The sequence below is a fragment of the Hippocampus guttulatus genome, chromosome 5 (genome assembly GCF_054856545.1).
Source record: "Hippocampus guttulatus isolate MCC_2025c chromosome 5, RoL_Hgut_1.0, whole genome shotgun sequence".
Taxonomy (NCBI): Eukaryota; Metazoa; Chordata; class Actinopteri; order Syngnathiformes; family Syngnathidae; genus Hippocampus; species Hippocampus guttulatus.
The window spans coordinates 16,758,697-16,781,022 of record NC_141265.1 but is presented as its reverse complement, the minus strand read 5'-3'; the positions used below and the strand labels follow the sequence as shown (position 1 = coordinate 16,781,022).

At 42.8% G+C, this 22,326-nt stretch overlaps 1 protein-coding gene across 1 annotated transcript in view; it reads left to right on the top strand.

Moving 5' to 3' along the window:
• Positions 1 to 21,814, top strand: part of stpg2 (sperm-tail PG-rich repeat containing 2) — a 41,504-nt gene extending 19,690 nt beyond the window's left edge. Inside the window, exons 11-13 of the mRNA XM_086111664.1 lie at positions 15,378 to 15,537; positions 17,078 to 17,193; positions 21,022 to 21,814. Of these exons, the coding sequence (XP_085967790.1) occupies positions 15,378 to 15,537; positions 17,078 to 17,193; positions 21,022 to 21,183 (438 nt within the window). The 3' untranslated portion in view covers positions 21,184 to 21,814. The remainder of the gene's footprint in view (positions 1 to 15,377; positions 15,538 to 17,077; positions 17,194 to 21,021) is intronic.
• Positions 21,815 to 22,326: the final 512 nt, after the last annotated feature.

The window sequence follows — 22,326 nt, the reverse complement described above, 5'->3', positions numbered from 1 at the left end:
GTGGGGGGTGTGGAAGCGACGGTTCCCTACTCATTGTGGGGAAGGAGACGGGTGCCTCAGTGGTGGTATGACGAACCACCGGGGGAGGTGCTCTCCGTTCCTCCAATCGTACAATACGGGGTTCGTAATCATCGAACCGATGAGCCAGCATGGAAACCGCGCCGCGGAGTTCCTTAATGGCTTGGCCCTGCTGACTCGTCTGTTGCTCTTGACGGGACAGAGCGGACAAAATCTTTTCTATGTCTGCGGGATCCATGGTGGCCGGAGTATTCTGTCACGTTGAGCCCGAAGCGACAGAATAATCGCTTCGTGCACAACTACTAGAAGTAAGTGGATCCCCGAAACAGCAGACACAGAAAAAGAATTTTGTCATAAAAAATGAAATTTATTATAACACAAAATCCCCGTCTAAACGGACAACAGAAAACGCTGGTCAAAAGAGGGCCAGGAAATAATAACGAAGCAACAGAAAACGCTGGTCAAAAAAGAGGACCAGGAAAATAACAGAAAACGCTTGCGAAACAAAAACGGCAAGGAGAAAGTTCTTAAGTAAAATACCAATCAAACACGAGAGGAATATTAAGGCACGCAATATAGTCAAGTAAGTCAGAGTTTTAACCGAGAAGGAATAGACGATAGCAAATGGCACGGCATGGAATACTCCGGCAGTGAGTTTACTGTCGGAGTGCCTAGATATAGCAGGTGCAATTGTCAACTAATGGGTGGCAGGTGTGCAGGCGGCAAGCAAGAACGCCTGCCCCCTGCTGTCAAATACGGAACGTGACACCTTTGCCCTTTATCTATGATCACGATATCTGGTTGGTTCGCCATTACCATCTTGTCAGTCTGGATCTGGAAGTCCCACAGGATCTTCGCTCTGTCATTCTCCACCACCTTCGGAGGTGTTTCCCATTTTGACCTTGGGGTTTCCAGTCCATACTCCGCACAGATGTTTCGGTAGACTATGCCAGCCACCTGGTTATGACGTTCCATGTAGGCTTTCCCTGCCAGCATCTTACACCCTGCAGTTATGTGTTGGATCGTCTCAGGTGCCTCTTTGCACAACCTACACCTTGGGTCTTGTCTGGTGTGGTATATCTGGGCCTCAATGGCTCTGGTGCTCAGGGCCTGCTCCTGAGCAGCCAGGATGAGTGCCTCTGTGCTGTCCTTCAGGCCAGCCCTCTCTAGCCACTGATAGGACTTCTTGAGATCAGCCACTTCAGTTATGGTCCGGTGGTACATCCCGTGTAGGGGCTTGTCCTCCCATGATGGTCCCTCTTGCAGCGCCTCATCCTCTGTTCCCCATAGTCTGAGACATTCTCTGAGTACGTCATCCGTTGGAGCCTTCTCCTTGATGTATTCATGGAGCTTGGATGTTTCATCCTTGACAGTGGCTTTTACACTCACTAGTCCCCGGCCTCCTTCCTTTTGGCTTGCGTACAGTCTCAGGGTGCTGGATTTGGGATGGAACCCTCCATGCATGGTTAGGAGCTTTTGGGTCTTAACGTCCATGGTCTGAATCTCTTCCTTTGGCCATCTTATTATTCCGGCAGGGTATCTGATCACTGGCAGGGCATAGCTGTTTATTGCTTATTCTTATTCTTGTCATTGAGCTGGCTTCTTAGGACTTGCCTCACTCGCTGGAGGTATTTGGCCGTAGCCGCTTTCCTTGTTGCCAGTTCGAGGATGCCATTGGCTTGTGGTATACCGAGGTACTTGTAGCTGTGCTCAATGTCTGCTATTGTTCCTTCAGGGAGTGAGACCCCTTCAGTGCGGACTACCTTTCCTCTCTTAGTCACCATCCGACTACATTTCTCAAGCCCGAATGACATCCCGATGTCGCTGCTGTAGATCCTGGTTGTGTGGATCAGGGAGTCTATGTCCCTTTCGCTCTTAGCATACAGCTTTATGTCATCCATGTAGAGGAGGTGACTGATCGTAGCTCCATTTCTGAGGTGGTATCCATAGTCTTGGTGATTACTTGGCTTAGGGGGTTCAGTCCTATGTAGAACAGCAGTGGGGAGAGTGCATCACCTTGGTATATGCCACATTTGATGGACACTTGGGTAAGTGGCTTGCCATTGGCTTCAAGTGTGGTTTTCCACATCCTCATCGAGTTTGCAACGAAGGCTCTTAGGGTCCTGTTCACCTTATACAACTCCAAGCATTCAGTGATCCATGTATGTGGCATCGAGTCATAGGCTTTCTTGTAATCAATCCAGGCTGTGCACAGGTTGGTATGTCAGGACCTGCAGTCTTGTGCGACTGTTCTGTCAACCAGGAGCTGATGTTTGGCTCCTCTGGTATCTCTGCCAATGCCCTTCTGTGCTTCGCTCATGTATTGATCCATGTGTCCACTTATCTTAGCCGCAATGATGCCTGACATGAGCTTCCATGTTGTGGAGAGACAGGTTATTGGCCGATAGTTGGATGGGACTGCACCCTTTGAGGGATCCTTCATGATCAGGATCGTTCACCCTTCGGTTAGCCATCCTGGGTGAGTCCCATCCCTCAGCAGCTGGTTCATTTGTGCTGTGAGTTTCTTTAGCCAGTAGGTGTGGACCATGTCCGGGCCTGGTGCTGTCCAGTTCTTCATATCTGAGACTCTTTCCTGTATGTCTGCCACTGTTTTGGTAACTGGGTTCTGTTCAGGGAGGTCGCTGTGCTCCTCTCACAGGGTCACCAGCCATTGTGCACTGCTGTTATGTGCAACCTCCTTCTCCCATATGCCTTTCCAGTACCTTTCAGTTTCCAGTCTTGGTGGGTCAGCTCTGTTGTTAGGACCCTGCCACTGAGCGTACACTTTCGCAGGTTGTGTTGCGAACAGCCTGTTTATTCGTCTGGCCTAATTCTCTTTCGTGTACCGCTTTAGGCGGCTGGACAAGGCTTGGAGCCTTTGTTTGGCAGTTTCGAGTGCTTCAGGTATGGTCATCTGGATGTACCTCTCGGGTATCGGCCTTTTCATCACACCTCTCTGGGCCTCTGTCAATTGACTCACATCTTTCCGAGCCGCCTTGATCTTAGCCTCCAACCGTCTTTTCCATGGTGGGTAACGTATCTCATGGCTTCCATGGTTGGTCTTATAGCCAAGCATCTCTAGGATCACTGATGCTGAAGCGTATATCAGCTCATTGGTTTCCGTGATTGTTACGGTAGGGATCGCCCTCAGTGCTGCATTCACACTTTCCATGAGACTTTCAGGTGGTACTTCACATAGCCGTTGTAATCGGTTTCTAGGTTGCCCAGCTTTCATTCTCGCCATGATCTTAGCTTTCAGGTCAGTTGCTGCCTCGCTCAGCATTTCATTCATTGGGGCTGGCCTCCCAATCTCATCATCTGCATTCATTGGGGCTTGCCTCCCAATCTCTTGTATGACCTCCTCCTCTGATCTGGCAGCCTGGGGCCCTTCACCATGGAACCTGCGTTGCACCTCATCAATCTCAAGTTGTGACAGCAGTTGCCGTTTGTGGATGTTGGAACACTGAGCTACTAGTTGTTTCGTGGTCAACCGTGACTGTGGGTTTCAAAGTAACCATTTAGCCCACATTCTCTGCATGTAACCCCTCTGACTAGGGTTGCTTGAGTAGTAGCGTTCCAACAGAGCCATGTTATCGCATCTAGCCCATCTCCGCTTTGTTCCAGTAGCCCATTTTTCATCAAGGTGCTCTGGTTCCCCAGCACCTGACGCAGACCTTGTTTGGCCGGGCGACGTCTGAGCCGGCATGTCATTCATTTTATTGTCTCTCATTATTGTATGAGGTAGGCATTAGCGTGAAGGATCTTGCCCAAGGACCCAGTATATATATATTAGATCGACTAGAAATGCTAAGTTGGTAGGTGACCACAATGCATCCCATCCTTCCAAAATTTTCTCATGTATTCCAGTATACAAATGGATGAAAGCACAAATAGAGGCAGGAATACGGACAGGATTGTTTTATTGTATGAAGGCAGTTTGGTTCGTCTGAAAATGGGGAAATTGATAGGTGAGCTCAGCCATGACGATGACGTGTTAAATTGAATCCTCACACGGTTGCCATTTTGGGGCAGTCACACGCTTTGTTGGTCATTTTTTGGGGAGGTTTTGGCTTGCTTAAAACATTTTAAAAAGGCTGAATTCTGATGAAGTTGCCCTATGAACAGGGGAAGTTGGTGAATAACCTTTGACAAAAAAACAAAACAAAAAAAAACCCATTTGTGGCCTATGTTGCGTTCTCAGTAAATTTGACCTATTCAGTTTTGCTGCATTAATAATGGATTAAAGGCAAACCACAAGTATCGTCTTGCATTGGCATAGCAAGGGCGTCACCAACCTTTTTGAAGGCGAGAGCTACTTGCGTATTTGATCAATTCAAATGGTTAACAGTTTGATACACACTGCTGAAATTTTGACCAAATCCCTTGAATAACGTTCGATTGTGTTATTATTAATCATGAATGACATTCACTTGAAGAAGTGACATGTTGATCATTTCCCACAACAATTGGAGAAAAAGATACATATCAAGATGCAGCACTTTATTTCGGTAAATCTCTGCCCAATGTTCACATTTTCAAATGATCACTTGTACAACATTTCGAGGATATCAGTCTCCTGTCGCTGGCGAGATATTTGGAGAAAAGGATCAAGGGCTACTCATGTGGTTCCTTGGGGGCCACCTGGCGCGCGCTGGTGACCCCGACCTTCGGGCCACTGCTTTTTAAAGAGTCCTCTTCATCATGCTCTTCACATTTTGATAAAATGAGATCACACCTATGCCTACTTTGCCATTGTGAGTCTTAAAGGTCACTGAATGTTCAGATTTAAGTTCGGCTGTAGGAAAGACACTTTCTTCTAGTGCTGATTCTCCATTTTAAGAAAAATGTTTGGACCCGTTTTTGGCAGCATTTCTGTGCATCTCTTCCCAATGCACAAAGCAAGAGTCCACAAAGGCATATGTGGAACAACAAGCACATGAAAACCTTTTGGAATAAAAAATGTTGAAAGACTAACTTCAATATCGTGTAAAAAGTAATCCTGTATGGCCACAAGGCCAAATATATCGATATATATATATTTGTCTATATGACTAAATGTGTAAAAGTGGTTTGCTTTTGGTTTGACTCACTAACAGCAACTCCCTCTTGTTTGTGTTTTGCAAGCCTAATTTGCAACGTTTGTAGGCGGAGGAGCATCTAGGTTTGATGTGGGCGAACACGCTAAAGCCCTTCTGCGGCACAAAACAAGTTAAAGAAAAGTCAGAAAAATCATGTAAAATACACAAAAATGCTTGCTTGATTTTACATAAATGTCTATGCTCGGGCCCGTGTACGTGAGTGGCCACGTGACCCAGGCTTTCACGCTGAGCCTCGCTGATGAGCACTTAATGAAAACGGGCCTGGGGACACGGTAGCTGTAGTCGTTAGCCACATGCTGCGCCACAGCCGAGGTCGTCGACGCGGCGACGCCTCCACCATCCCCGCAGGGGCCGATAGTAAAAAAAAAGCAACTGATATTCCGGAAGCGGCGGTGTGGACATGCATAAGACGCATGAAAGGGATACAAGGAAGGATGAAGGCACTGCCACACCGTCTTGTCATCTGTTTCATGTGCAGCGAGATGCTTCATGTTGCAAGTGATGGCAATGGCAAATATGAAAGCTGTACTCTGTCACGTTGAATGTCTGCACATGGCCATGGAACACACCACGAGCACCTGTTATCTGACTCACTTTAATATTTCCTCTTTGATCGCTGCTCCTTCTTTTCTTTGCAACATCTTTTGTTTGCTTTATTGCAGCAGTCTTAGTCATTTGCATAATGTCTTATCTTCCAAGTCCGCTCTTTAAAGAGTACATGTTTTAATCCACAGCCATTGCCAGATTTATTTGTAGAATAAAAGACACAAGCATAACGGGTTACAGAAGTCTAACTTGTAAAGTTTTGTGTGTACATTAGGGCTGCGGCTATCCAATACTTCAGTATTTGGATATCCTTTTGAAAATGTTATCGAATGATCGGGTATTCAGATAAAAATTAAAATGATATATTTTTGCTTGGTCGAAGACACAGAAGACAAAAAAAAACCAAAGAAAAAAACCCACATTCCCACCAAAATAGATTTTGGACAAATCTCAACCCCATATTTTTTTTCTGAGTCGAAGTGACGTCACAACCACACGAGCAATTTCGCCTGGCTAAAACTGCACATTTGAGTGAGCCTGGTTTGCTATAAAGCAATCACTGAGGAAGGGCAACGATCTCAGGCTGTCCGCATCAACGTGGGCAGAGTCATTTTTGCCTATTTTCACTGGTTTTGCAAAGCAATCCAACAATTCTCGCCAGCCTATAAGAGGCACTTGCTTAGCGGCTATCTGGAGCCTCTGTTAAGCGCTGCCAACAGGTGACGTGTAATACAACATCAGCATGATAAGAGATCTTTTTGACACCCTTAAGTAGCGATTGAACTTGATTTAAGGACGACGTTGTGTCATTGATGTCAATGGCAACAGCTTGTGACTGCAATGTAAAGTAGCCCCAATTACCGTCGGGAATACGAGTCAAGAAAGCGTCATGTCGCGACGCGCTGCCAGGAACAACTTAGAAGTAAAAGCGTCCCAAGGCATCGATGTTCAGATGTTAATTCGTAAGGTAAGGTTTATTTTGAAGTTGACCTTCTTATCGCGTTGATGATGTGTTCCTGTCATGCATAGCATGAACACTTGTTGCTGCAGTTGGCTTGACTTTTTCTTGACAGTTTGCACGAAATAAATATCTACATATATAAACGGGTACTCGGGGCTGAAGAAAGCACCAGGTGTTTTTTTTTTGTTTTTTTTTAAACGAGGTACTCAAAATATTTGAGGACCCATTTTAGCCCTCTTTTCCAAACTGCTTTTAAAAGGCTGAGCCAGGTCTGGCAGAGTGTGACAAGCAAGGGCGGCGCCAGGATTTTTTTTCTCTTGCAAAAGAGGGTCCTGACCAAAACTGGGCTGAGACAGTAATTCATAAAAATATTTTAGAAAACCAAATAAACTGCTCGAGGACCTCAACTGCGGCTACACAGATTTCTGACAGGACCAGAGCCTCCCTGAGACTCGGTGTAGCGCAATCCCTAGTGACAAGAAGTAAACGCAAGTAAACCGGTTCATAAAGGGTTTTGTTTTAAACTTATTTTCTTCTCAAACAACAGTGTCCTTCCTTCTTTACCTGCCTCCTTCCTCTCCTCTTTCTGTCTCTTCGCCTCATAATGGCCTCTTCTCTGCCGAGGTCGTGGGATACACCCGCAGGCAGCGCCCGGAGACAGCGAGTGAAGAATTTAATTTGGACCGATGTTCTCCCCTGAGGCGCTGTGGCATGGGTTCCTGCCTTCTATAGATTAGTGACACATTGCACTGTCCCCCCGAGCGACGGCGCACACAAGCTCTCACTGGCTCTTTTGTCACTTTTTTTTTTTACAGCTCTTGCCTTTCTGCTTCTTCTTCATTGATGTCAATTTCATTCTTCCGCCACTTACGCTGAGATGGATGGAGGTCCGCACGGACTGCCACTGAGAGGCAGGCCGGCTCACGGCCAAGGACAATAGCCAGATAGCAAAAAAATGTTGACATCCAATTTGAACGCAGAGACTGAAATTCAATTGGATGATACAGTAGAGGATGCTGGGCCAACTTTGGTCTGATTTCAAATGCCCCCATAACGAATAATAGGAGTTGTTAAAGCTTTTATTCACAGTTAGTAACTGGACCGGCAACGATTGAAACTACATTTTAACATTGTGAAACAGTTATGTAAGTTTTGAAAATATCTACCTGCTGCGCACTAAAACTAATAGTAAACGTCTTGTTATGCTTGTGTGACAATTCAAAACAGATGTTTGTGGTCAATGAATTTCACATTACACTCATGCAAATGAGCCAGTGCAGGACCAATGCGACTGACTGCTTTTGTAACCATGGTGACTTGGCGCAGAGTTACTTGTTGAGCCCAGAGTCTAAAAAAGTCAATGCGAACTGTGAGCCCCCATAAAGACAGCAAAAACATTGGTTCTATTTGGGTTTTAACACTTGGCCGCAGCACTTAATCACCGCTACAGTTGTCGACGAGTGTGGCTTGGTAGCATAGTGATCTAGTAAGGACGTTTGCCTCAAGTTTGGCCCTGAGCGCTGTCCTTTTGTATGATGTTAGCATGTTTGCCCCATGCTTGCGTGGGTTTTCACATAGAACATACACCGTGGGCCACATTTGGAGCTTGTGTGTGTATGCGTGTTTGTGAATCTTTGGCAGTACTCGCGGCCGCATCATTTTGACAGCTGACAAAAAAAATCCATAGCGAATCTATAAGTCCATTTGGTCCCTGGTCTGCCATAACTTGAGGCCGCAGTTGCGCTGCGTGTCATAAAAATGCAATGAAATGAATGTCAATAAGTGACAAACATACTTCTCTTGCCCTGTGGCATCAACGCGTCACAGTCGCCTTCTTCTTTTTTTTTTTCCTTGCCAGACTTGATTTTATTTATGTTCCGCCACATTTCATGTACCCTGTCTTTGTCATCAGTCTTGCTTTTTGCTCTGATTTTATTTCTTTTTATGACATCTGTCTTTTCATCAACTTCCATAATGTACTTTTTTTTCTGAAACCAATATCGTACCCGGCATTTTTTTTTCCTTCTCCTTTTTTTCCAAGCACATGTCCCTGACCTTAATGAGGTGCTCTCGCCTCGTCGGCCCGAGTGACTGATTCGTGTCTGTGAGCAGCGTCACACCGGACAAATTGCTTTTCATAACGTATGTGACCTTTATAAAGGGTACTTCTTTTCTCTGGCCCTGTCGACTTCACACGACCAACTTTACTTGTCAGCAACCTCAGGATTCTGCCTTTTTTATTCACTTGATATTGAGTTATTTTTATGTGCAATGTCTAAAGTTGAACAGAATCTGTACAATTTGGTTGGATTTCAAAACATGTTTTCCCATATAAGAAGAAAAAAAAATAGAACTCATCAATTCCGTGGTCACACTGTCTAGCCAATGTTGCAAACATTGGTAAACACGAGGACCTCAACACCAGGACCTGATGTGCCCAACCCTGGTCCAAAGTGACTCCAAACCCGACATCTTCATCTTGATGAATATTTGTCGCTGGAAAAGAATACCCGCAGCAACACATATTGATGCAGAAACATACAAGTTATTTAGTAACCCGTTAACGGCATCACTGATGTCCATTTCTGGCACCGCTGGATCATCAAAGCCCGGGAATATTTAATGTCAAACTAACATACCAGATCAAACCTAAGCACAAAATTGATTCCTCCCTGAACTGTGACCGTCTTGTCCTTGTCAAATTCCGTCAAAATAACGTCACGCCAAATCTTAACGTTTGGATGTACCGTACGAGTTGTCTGGTCAAGATTTTCCCTTGTTTATTTTCCTTATTGCTTCCCTCCCATCGATGCTTTATGAGTCATTGTGTGTGTGTGTGTGTGTGTGCGTGACGCATGTAATAACAACCGCAGTGAAATATGTCTTTTAATATCCCGCCAGTTACACTGAGCAAGCAGAGTGTTGATATTAGTGATGATAAAGTGGAAAATGCTGGAGACACATGCCTGTTATTATTATCACTGCTTGGCGGCTGTCATCGTAGCATTTGCATGCAGCCAACAGATGAAATGCGTCCGCCTTGGTATTCGCGTCTGTTGTTGGCATTATGAAATTTGTTCCAGTCAACAGTGTTCCTTTTAGTAACATCATACTGCTAATAATAAGAGCGTAAACACAACAAAATAGTCGACTTTTTTTTATCGATTAAAATGGTTGAATCTTTTAAATGAAATATTCCAAAGAATATTAAGAACATTGGTTTTAACATTTTGAATTGACCCAATATAAGGTATTTGTGTCATAAAACTGCATCAAATAAATTCTAAAATGATCTATAAAATGTTCTAATAATTCAAGACTTCTACACCATATGTTTGAAAAATATTACCTTTGTATTAATGTTTTATGAATAATTGTTTACCAGTAAATGTATCAACTTACATATTTTTATATATTATCTATTTCAATTAAATATTTAACTGACCGTTAATTACAAAAGTATTGTTCCATAAAATATCAGGCGTATAAAAAGAAAAACTGATTTTTATTAAGATTTAAATGAGATTTATGCATTGTATTTATGCGTAAAACGACAGAGTCCATTGGACTATTTTAAAACAAGACCTTGTATAGCACATATATTATCACGTAAGATATTTGAATCTTAAAAATTCATGACACACAGCCATAGAATGAAATGGCATTAACAATGAGGACATTCCTAAGAAAGTCAAGTTTTCCCAAGAAAAAAAAAGTAACTAAGTAAGTTTTATCGGTGCACAGATGGTGAAGTTGTGTGTTGTGCATTTTGAGGTTTTATCATGTGTGGACACTCTCAAAGTGAGAAAATCTCCTCTAGCCGAAAAGTGCTGCTCATTGTTAGTTTCCCAGTGGCTGCCTGTTATAAAAACAAGCAGAGTGGAAAAACAAAAATAGAAAATGTTGGCGAAACGCAGCGTGAGTTTGAATCGGCTGTCGTCATCGTTAACGGTAGCCCACGTGTCTACAACCTCACACCTATTGTGTGGTAAGCTAAAGAATCCTCCGTGGTGCGTCTTATTGATTGCTTAATTTTGACAACCAGCTGTTTGTCATGGCAATGTTGCTTTTTCATCTTCCACTATACATAACAACTGAGTGCCTTCGTTCCGTCAGTGGCTATTTGGAGCAATTGTGATTTCCTTTGTTAGATTTAGCCCATTTCGACAGGAGAGCGCGCAGTGAGCTAACTAGCTAAATACATCTTACCTAGATGCCACCATTTACAGAACATCTCACTGTCCTTATTTATATTCCCAGGCATTCCAATATGGATTTTGTTTATCAGGCTACTACGGTATATGTTGGAACGCAAAGCATTGTGGGTATACCAATACTGTAGTAGGAAGCCCGTGCTGAATTATCTGTCCTGTAGTATGAGCCACAGGCTGAATAATGTGTGCTGCTGTGTTTACTAAAAGGTAAATCCCAGAAGTGTCTGTGTTATGTGGATCTACGCATTGCTGGTCCTTCTCTCTGGAATGACCTCCCACTGAACATTCAGCAAGCCTCCTCGCTGCCCATCTTCAAAACCCTCCTCAAAACTCACTTGTATTCTTTGGCATTCGACTCAGCATGACTTAGATTTGTTCTTGGTTTTACTGTTTGGTGCTTTCTACCGTCTTTATTACCTATTTGTTTTACTGTTGATTGTATATGTTAAATTGCTCCATGTACAGCACTTTGTATGCAGCGATGGCTGTTTGAAAGTGCTCTATAAATACAGTTGAGTTGAGTTGAGTTGAGACAAAACAACATCCGCGGCCCCCATTAGCCCGTTAGCCCGTAAGCTCGCATCGTGAAACACTCAAATGTCGGGTCAGTTATATCTCAAGGCACCGCATTATTTTTAATGAAAACGCAGATTATGTAATTCAGCGGAAGCTCCAAAGTCGAACGTCTGTCAAACACCTTCAATTTGGTGTTCGATCACAATGTTGTATGGGAAAGTTTATGCCTCAAAAGTCAACCAATGAGAAGCCTGACTTGAAGGTAGTTCCTGATGGAATGTTGTTGCTCCCCAAGTGCTTTCAGGCTCAAATTAAAGAAAACGCATCGAGTAAAAAGTCTTAAATGTGATCACATTTTTCTTAATGAACCGGATTTCATTTGTATTGAGCCACTCTTCCAACTCTCCAAGGCTGTCGTTTAGATTCATTTATGTGTTGCTAATCACATTGTCAGCAAGGACAATCAATCAGTTCATCAATGGTGCTGTGTATATGTTCCGCTTGATATTACAGTATTACATTTTCTTCATATGTCCATTCATCACCCTCCTCAAACTCCAGTCCAGCACGGTGTAGTCCACCAGCTGTGTCCGGCAGATGTTCGAGTTGCCAAGTGTTTACATGCCAGCACCCCACCCGTTGACGCAGGTGTGCACATTTTGATGCAGCAGCTGCACGTTTGAATACAGACAGATGTTGAAGCAGTAGCAGGTTGGTGGTTTGGGGAGCTAAGCAGCCACACAGATAGTCAACTGGGAGAGCCGAGATTAATAAAGATGTAAAACGAAAGAGGCGAGCTGCTCGTTTTATTCAAGTGGGCCCTGTGGACTCGGCAAGGAGGGAAGGGCGGGGAGGAGGGTGGTGGTGTTCCAGGTGTGGTTGTACAGGGGGCGCACTGGCTGCCAAGGCTTACAGACAGCTTACTTCATTACAGCACACATTCATCACAGGGAGACTGACTCTTGAACGCCTTCCAAGATCACGTTACTTGGAGGTGGATTAGCTTTTTACAGCCATGCAAACACTTGATGAGTTACTGCAAAATCTAATGACAGCCCGTATTACTGTGCTTAGGGCTTGTGGTGTTGTCCGGCCGCACTGCATCACATTGACGGATACTCCTTGCCACTGCAAAGCCACAACTACGATAATAAGCTGAGTGGTGGATGAAGACGTCTGTAGCACGGGCAGTCAAAATGGAGTATGATTATCTTTGTGAAAGCGCATTGTTGTTTTGGATCGCTTTGATCCTGAAGATCATGCCTCGTGTTTCCAAAATATTCAAAAGTTGAGTTTCGCAAGTACTACTAACTTGATGAATGTATTATTGTTTTGAATATTCTTGTTCAGTGTAACCCTAAATACTGCTTGTAATAGTTTAAATCTATGGACAAGGCCATTTGAATGTGGTGCAACTTCCTCCCTCACTTTTACTGCTTTTAGAGAGCATTTCACATTTTATTCCTTATTTGTCAGTGACGGTTATGCACAAGATCCCTACACAGTGTAAATAGGAGGAGTACATAATTGTAAATATCTCTGACGGTATACAATTGTTACTGGAAGCATTTACACAAGAGTGCAAAAGTCAGTACATTTCCGCAAGTGGTATGACTAAAGTGATACGTCCTTATAAAATCAATCGGATGCAAATGGAGCTGATACATGTTTTGTCTCTTGTACATTTCATTTAAAGGCGCACGTACAACCTCATTATGGCCTCATGACACACACCATACCTCAGCTGCCCAATGCTATTATTTAGCAGATGCTTATCAGCTTCATGATGACACACCAGCTGTGCTTGTGCACCACATTAGCATGCTATTCCGGGGAAGCCGGGGAAAGAAAAAGATGAAAATATTCGCTGTTGGCGAAATGCCGTTCACATTTCTCTCTCCTTTTGGTTTTTTTTTTGTTTTAGTTTATTTTTTTATAAGACAACACAAACGCGTGGAGATGTAGTATTAATGGCGAGATGGGTGTTTTAAGTGGAAAAAAGTGCTTGTCATTTTAATGGCTGACTAGTAATTATCAACTGCTTTTGTCACATAATCAGCTCAGAAGCATCAAGATTCTAAATTTAACTTCTTGGAGGGATAACAATAGGACGATGGCCTTGGCATTAAAGGGGAAGTCAAATTGTTCTTTACAATATTATTTTCTTGTATCCCCACTCTTGCCACGTTTTTTTTTCTTTCTTTGTTTTGTGCAGCGGAGCATATATGCCTCAACCACAGTGGACACAGTGTATATCCCCCTAACAGTGATATGTTTTATCAAAAATTAACAATTGATGTCATGTACGAGTCAATACTGTCCATAAAGTTTTAAATCTGCCAAATTCAAGGAGGCGATGCCGTTTCCAGAAAGAAAATCACATTTTAAATCAGTTAAAATGATGTATGGCTCCGTACAATTGTGTTTTGTTAGTTGAACACAATACAATTTTCTTTGCTTTCTGTGTGCGTGCGTCATTGTTCTGTTAACGTTCTGGTACTTCTCTCCTCATCCTCCCACCGTGTCCATAAATCCAAAAGCGGAATCACAGTCCTAGTTAGAGATGATTAAAGATGGAAGACCAGTGAGAAAGAAGAGCCAAATGACAGCTCAGCTATGTTACGTCTAGATGGATGGTGTGGCTATATTCAGCCCTCACCATCAATTATTCACACAACAAGACTGATTCTTCTTCACTCGAAGCTAGCAGGGTTCTCGTAGGTGACACTCATTCACCTGTCATGATTTTTGTCATTTCAAATTATTCAAACAGCGCAGAGTTAAAGATGGGCTGATTGTGTGAAAATCACCCGTCGTATTTTTAGAAATGCGGCATCTCTCCCTCTGTGGAGAAAAAGCGTGATGACGGCTTCACAAATTAGCCTTTGTTTGTCTGTGCTAGCAAGCAGCGTGCCGCCATATGTTGGCTAATAGTCCAACAAGTCTGGCTTTGTGCTCAAGCAAACAGATGGCCTGTGATGGTGACCCCAAACTGAAAAAAAAATGGAGACAAAAATGCACACACGCCTTTATCTTTACTTTCTACTGTAACAGGTGGTGGTGTTCTTTTCCCAAATAAATAAAAATGAAATACTGGTAATCGTGTGCTCAAAGTAAATCATCCTAGCTGAAAAATGTCTTGTTGTTGTCAAGGTGAAGCCCACAATCAGAAAACTCTGCAGATAAGTTTTTTTTCTGTCTGTTAATAAATTAATTCTTGATCTAAAAATACAGTCTTTTTTGCTGTGAATTATAATATTAATCACCGAAAACGAATATCTTTGTCTGTGTATTGTAGTGTATTTCCAACCCCACACAATTATCTTAGAATTATATATCGTTTTTACTTTTCATTTTTAATCTGAAAAAGAGCACCTTTTTGTTGTGTATGCGCCTGCCAAAAATGTTTTTCTGTCTACTACTACTAATTTTAAATCCTACTCCCAAGTTCTTTTTTGTTTATTTTTAGCATTAATACCCCATATAAGTTTTTTAACCACCTCACACACGATTATTCGGTCTTTTGCCATTTTATCTTCATGCCCCCAAAAGACAAATACCTTTGGGAATTAAAATTTTTGATGCAGCAAAAAATCAAAATATTTTTCTTATTTGTGCATTTTTCTTAATCTAACAAAAAAGTGATGTTTTTTTTTCTATTCGATTCGAAATGCCTCTATTTTTTTTCAGTTGAATTTTTTTAACCTTGCAAACAGCCATTTTTATGTATTTAATTTTCAAACCACCAAACATATATTTTTGGGTGGATATTTTAATTTGAATTCCTGAAAAAAAGCCAGATATTTTTTCCCTGTGTGCATTTTATCTTCAGTCTCTCATTCTTACTCCAATACCAATTGTTGCCGCTTCATGCTAAATCAGCGAACTTTATTCCAACCTGTTCTGTGACAAATTCACCTCAGAGGCTCCGTGCTTGTGTGCTCCTGTTTTGTTTTGCACTTGTTACAATCCAAATAACATAATACACAGGAAAGTAATTACTCAGGTGTTTCTCGCCCTCAGGATTCTCCTCCACCCAATACATACAACATAAATAGGACAAAGGGCACAAGTGGTTACTTTGAAGCTCGGAGTAAAGAAGCCAGAAGACGACAAAGCAGCTTCCTGTCAGCGGCACCGCGACAAACTGCTTCCTTTCTAGGCTGTGTGAACACTGGACCAGGTATCCATCCATCCATCCATTCCAAGGTGTTTATGGTTTTTTTTTTGGATCCAGGGACCACTATTCTGACAAAGAAGAAACCCCGACTGAACAACATATCTGGAACTTCACACAGGGTTGTGAAGTACAGTACATCAATGACATTTAATGCAGTTGTAAATGTCCATGTTCCCTGTGCAGTCAAAGCTTTGTCCGAGCAGCATGTAGCAGAATCTGAGTGGATTCCCCACCTCTTGTGTTGCTACCCTTTTCGTCACCACACACTGATGCATTGTGACGCTGGCTGAATGTTGAAATCAGAAGGCCAGCGAATGCTTGCAATTTCTTCATGGATCGCTGGTTGAAAATCTCTGATCTATCCAGAACAGTCGCAGATGCGGGAGTACAGAGAGAGTACCGCCCTTCGCTCTCCAATTAGCTCGCCATCTCGGCGGACCTCCGAGCTAATATTGACTTCAATTACAGTCTCAATGAACGAAATGTTGTTTCAAAATGAATAGATTCCTGACTTAGTTGGATAATTTATGACTTGGCCCGTTTCACCATGGGACTCAACCCATGAGGCGCCTCCAACCGTTTAACCAAATTCCAATTTGCATATAAATAGATTTGCACTGTTTGCTGTGCTGTTCACCCCCTACCCCCCAACACCCCACACACACACATTTTGAAATGTACTTCGTCTCGCACACATGCACGATTTTCTCCATTACTGAATTTGCATATATGAATAGGTCCACAGTGTATGGACCATTAGGGAACATTATAATCTTCATCATTCTAAAGGAAGCTAACTCTTGAAACACTGCACAGAAAGTCCCTGCAGGATGCCATATGTTGGCACAATTAGAATCCTTGCATGGTGGTTACTACGTACGTATTGTTTCTTGTCGGCCATAACCTTTTAAAGTCAGAGGCCCCTATTTTTTGTGCTCAGCGCCAGTCAAGCGCAAAGTGCAGTCTAGCTTTGCGCATGGGTGGAGGTTTCTTGAGACATTTTTGTAGACAGGCGCCGTAGGAATGGCCAGTTGCGCCGTTGTGGGACTGAACACAGCCAACTTGATTCCCGGCCAGTAGAAGCGGTTTCCCAATTCAGTGCCATCCAGGCAGTTGAAGGAAATACCAAGTTTTCTTAAAAGGGAAACAAAAGTCCTTGCTGTAGAAAACTTGTCAATGAAAAACTGAAGGAATATGTTGCACGTTTTGGGTGAACAGTCTCAGCAAATAGACTGAGGGGGTTTCAGTACAGAGTCAACAGTTTTAAATAGTACGCGTGGGTTATGACAGTTAGCCTCAATTAGGTTTGTTGAATGTTCACTTTTGGCCTCTTTAACTGTAATCTGGTCGTTAGTCTTTTCTGAATTGATAAGAAATCTGCAGCTTGTCTTTTTTCCCCCACTTGCATTCGGCTTTACGGCACTCTTGCTTATCTGTGCGAGTTCTGTCGTTAACATCTAAAATTACAGAAATTGTACTGCAGTATCCTCTTAGAAGTGTTTAATCTTATTCCCAAAATAAAATGCAATTGTTGTTTGACTAGGTCCAGGTGAGTATAACCCAAGTGTGAGATGCTCCCCTCCAATGTGTCTGATGGCCTCTCGAGAAGAGCGCTTCAAAGAGAACACCAATACCAATCCAGGACCTGCCGATTACCAGGTACACTTAACATACATATTGTGTGTTATCACAGTATATATATCGTATGATGAACATACTATACCTTCACCTAAAAAATATAATTTTGTGAGATATGATCAAGCACTTGACTCAACTCTGACAAAAACAACAGTTCGCATCCATGCTCAATGCACTGGCGTTATCGCAACGCTCTGGCATTGCATCGCGTGAAAACAGTCGGAATAAACACGAAAGCCATCGATGAATATCATCACCCATGTGAGACGTTCGCCTCAGTGTGACAAAGTCTCCTCGAGCAGCAGTCGTAATTGCCTTTTACAGGCTTCTTAATTTACATTATGTCAGATAGTGTCACTGATGTCTTCTAATTTGTGTTCGGTGTCCGCAAATAGTCGTGTTATGCAAAAATGACACAAGTAAACACTTCTATTGAATGTGTATTTAATTTGTTTTCACAGAAGTTTGCCCAGTATGGGATATATATATATATATATAGGAAGAAAATGAATAAAAAAAAAAAAGTAATGATATATTGTTTAACTATACAGGAGAATGTTTATACAACCATTTTAAACATTCCCTACACTTTGATTGGCGTAAAAAATAAGCAAATCATCCCTTTCAGTCAACTGTGTAAGGAAAAAAATTGAACAGTAAAATTCCCTTCTAAATTTGACTAATGAGTTAAATATTTATTGTGAGCGTTAAATCATTTTACTGAAATCCTTTTTCTGTTTCATTAAATCGTATTCATGTATTCCCAACAGTTCATTTTTTGGTCCTTTTAGATTACAGCATTGATGCGTTACCATGTCATTTAATATTTGGCCTTCAGAATCTGTTGCGTTGGACCATTTTCACTATATTAGCAATGGGGTTGTTGCTTGAACCAAACCAATTTCAAGTTCGTTCTCTCAAGGCCCGGAGCCAGCCTTCAGTGGTATTATGTCTGTCGGGTAAGTCTCCATTGGAGGGTCAGCTCCCAAACACATGGCCCTCCACTGCGCTATGCAAACACTCCACACAAGTAGTTGCTCGTGTGTTTTTTTTTTTTTCCCGTTTCACTTCGGATTGTCGGTCCTGATTGCTTTCTGATTGATCAGAGTGGAAATACCACGATTAACACACTCTACACCACTGGATACCTGCTAAGGATCATTTAGAGACAAGCAGGCCTTTGCTGACTTTGATTGCATGAGAGAAAAAAAATGCTCATGTTTGTCCCATTTTCAGTATGCGGAAAAAAAAATCTCCCATTTCTCCCGATTATCGCTATGTGTGCATCCTGCTCGAGATATCATGACACGGAACAGCTGCCTTTTCATACGCCTCGTGCGGAAAGCATGCCGAAGCCCACGTCTCAGTAATTAGCTTTGTGACTGCGGCTGCGTTTCGACACCACAGGACGCTCATTCGGCACAGGGATGAGACGAGGTGGCTGCGATGAGTGCGGCGTGAGGGATGGATGTGGAAAGGTGGGAGGAAGAAGGAGCGGAGCTGAACAAGGTTGTTAAAACTGCTGGCGAGCAGATGGCGGCGCAGGGGGAATTGTACCTATTTGAGCATTAGCATCAATGCGTGCTCATGTGCGCTCGTCTGTGAAAGTGGCTGTAATGTGCTATCGCTGCCTTCTTGAGCTGCATTAGCCCGCTGATGGAGCTCATTTGGGGACTCCGGCGCACCCTATGAGTCTCCTACTTCTAGAGAGTAGGCTTGATTACCTTTGCCCACGTATGACATCGCTCTTATTGGTTGGGCTTCATTTAACCGTGTGCGTGCGTGTGTGTGCTATACTTGAAAATGAAACGACTCATGGATTAGTTGTGGAGCACAAACAAATGTGATTTAAAGGACGGATGTAAATCTTGAAAGCGTGACTTTCATGTTCATTATCTGCAAACCTTCCTCTGTTCTCTCGATGCGCTGGCTCCACATGAGACTTTTCAGACCTTTAATGATTCCCACTGTCCGACTCTTCAGCTGAAGTTACACTGCTCATGTTTCACTTTTAGAGATGTGCAATTCTACAGTACATTTAGTAGACCCTAATGGCACCTAATATCCAGGCAGGCGTGTAAAGGACATTCATCTCATCACTAACCTTACACATCTTAATAATAATAATAATAATGCATTTTATTTAAAAGCGCCTTTCATGCCACCCAAGGACACTGTACAGACAATAAGAAAATACAATGTAAAAATTAGTAAACGAGATATTATATAAAAACAGGACATAAAATCATAAAATCATAAAAACATAGGAAATGGAAGAGCTATGTGTTGTAGGCAATCCTGAACAGGTGTGTTTTTAGACGGGACTTGAAAGTGGAAAGAGGTGTGCAGTGTGAAATACAACCGCACTCTCCTCTGCCAGTGCTGAACTACAGTAAAACATCGTTTTCATAATGGCGGGTATGTTCCATACAGCCTCTGGTGTGACGTATTAATTGCTTGTTGAACTGCATCAGTTGCTTTCTACGCAATAGTGTATTTGCATTTCGCATCCCTGTCCCACCTTTCCGGTATCCCCTTTCACAATGGCGCTTTCTCACCTCTGTTACATCTCTGATACAACCTTTGAAACCAGAAAATTGAGAAAATAACCCGATTCTGTATCAGTTTCATTTATACGGAATGGAGACATGGGGGGCGGGGCGGGTGGGGTGTAAAAACGGCAACTTTTAGAGGCTAAACGGCACATAAACTGCAGTGAAAGAGTTTCCCTCGCTGAGAAATACTCCCGCACCTTCTTGTGCTGAGAAAGTGAATCCGTGTTGCCCCAAAAGCTCACACGTGAGGCAATTATGGACGGCCAGATCCGGATAGAGCATGGAGCGTAATCCGCTCTTCTTACCGGAGACAGCTTGATTCACCGGAGTCCAACACACATGCTGAGAATGGAATCGGTGATTTCTAACGTTGTGCGTTTAATGGTAAAAGACAAAAGTAATTGTCATATCTGTTCAGTTTATTATTATTATGCGCGTATGTGTACATAATTAGCATTTAGCTTACAAAGCCGCTGCTGAGTTTTCGATGTCTTGTACTGCACGTGTGTGCGTGCTGTGGGAAAGACTCTTGCACACGTCTGTGTTGCGACCCACTAACACCATTCCCCGCGTAGATCCCCCTTTTCCCTTTCCCCTCTCTGACCCAGCCAAACATCCCATAAATCTCCCTCATCATTGCCATGCCGATGCTGTCGTCACTTCCAAAGGGGCTCTTAAGCATCCACCTCCAGTGCAACCCCTCCGAGGGTGACCCGCAGTTGAACCCGCAACCCTTTTCCCATCAGTATCAAGACGGAGATCTGAGCGCTCTGGCCTCTTGTGCCTAAATCCCCGCTACGGCGTTTCGTGCATACTGATGATGTGCACCATCACCAAGAGGTCACGGTGGGTAGAAGCTGGGGAGAAGGCTTGGCGGTTTTGATAGCTCACAGGAAGTGGTTTGTCAAGCACTTCCTGGATGGGAGGAATACAGGATTTGTGGCTGTGTTTGAAATCACTCCCTTTCCACGATAAAGGAAGTTTGCCATTTCGTCGTGCTCTTTGAATTTGTAGTGAGCATAAGTTATCCCCAACACAGTGCCCCCAATGTATCCCACAAAGAATCTTGAGAAGATGGAGTAGCTTTTACTGAAGCAATGCTAATATAAAATGGGTAATGATGATGTAGTGCAAAAGTGAGTCCACCCATATTGTTTAACTTAATCATGAACCACTGTGAGACAAAAACAATAACTGTCATTTTAAAGCATAATGCTTCCTCTTTACACTTGTCTTACAAGTGTCAAAAGAATATTAACCACCGACATCTTCTCTGTTTTGTGTTTGTGTACAGTTGAGTCCAGGCATCATGAACACAGTGCTAAAGGGAACCTTTAACACGACTCTCAACAATCCTCTGATGCATCGACCCCGCCACGCTGCCCATCTTCTACCGGAATACAAGGCCAGTGATGCCATTTCCCACCATACCTTTGCTGCCACCACTATATCTTAATTTAGGGAGGGTACACACACCATTTAACTCTTACAGACACCCCACATATGACAAAGAAGAAATGGGGGTCGAAGGTAGTTGTCGCAGCTGAAAAGTGAAAATATTTCAATCCACTTCCTCCTTATGTCGCGGGGTTGGAGGATGACATAAAAAAAGTGGCCAGCGACAACATAGGGGTCGTATTTTTCACTATTTGCTACGATGGATATATGTTCCTTTGCATTCGGCGTAGGCAAATTCGTACGCATCTCAGAGCTCGCTGCAGTGTATCAGTAAGCTTCGCTAACACACGAGTCAAGTCAAAACTACGGTAAATTTTTGTATGATAAACATGATTCTACTACATCAGGTATTAAACTGTGGTTGACTTGCACACAGGAAGCGGTGCAAACTCATTTATCGTGTGCCATTCTTAGCCTCGAAATGTCAGGACTCCATGTATCCTGGTTTAGCAAAGCTCAAAGTCGAGTGGTGGATTAGGGAGATTCTTCCATTCCTCTGATGAAGATTTTCATTGGAATATGTCATAGATCAAATTTACTTACCCTGAATTTACAGCTGCAGATTTGTCGCGCTCGATTGGGGGGGAAAAGAAAAAAAAAACACGTATATTTTTTCTTAATGCTTGCAGGAAGCAATTTGGATTATCTCTTCATTCACACCGAATATATCAATTTACAGCACTTTAGAAAAAAAAAGACATTTGATTGAACTAAAATTCTCAAACATCTCATCTAAAAGCTGCAAGTTGGCTTTCTAGCATATTGCTTTTATAGGCTTGTAGCACCTCCTGAGGGAGCATGTTTTATTTAATGACAAGTAGCTCAGAAGACAATTCGAGGGTGGAAAAAAAAAAGCCATTAAAACGCCTAAAGGTCCAAAGCCATATTTGCAGACTGGGCATAAATCACAGGGTCGTTCATTATGTAGAGTTCTGCTGACCAAAGTTGCATAGATGACTCATAACTCTTCACCAATGTGGTCTTTGCACGCTGATGAAATTAGCCCTTTAATTGACACTTCAAGCATTACAAAATTCCTATTTTCCCACTGGGAATAATGACTGTTGACATCAAATTGTGAGCGAAATAATACCAAAGATGAGCCGCAGCATTTAAAACAGTGCCTGCTCAAGTCAAACAT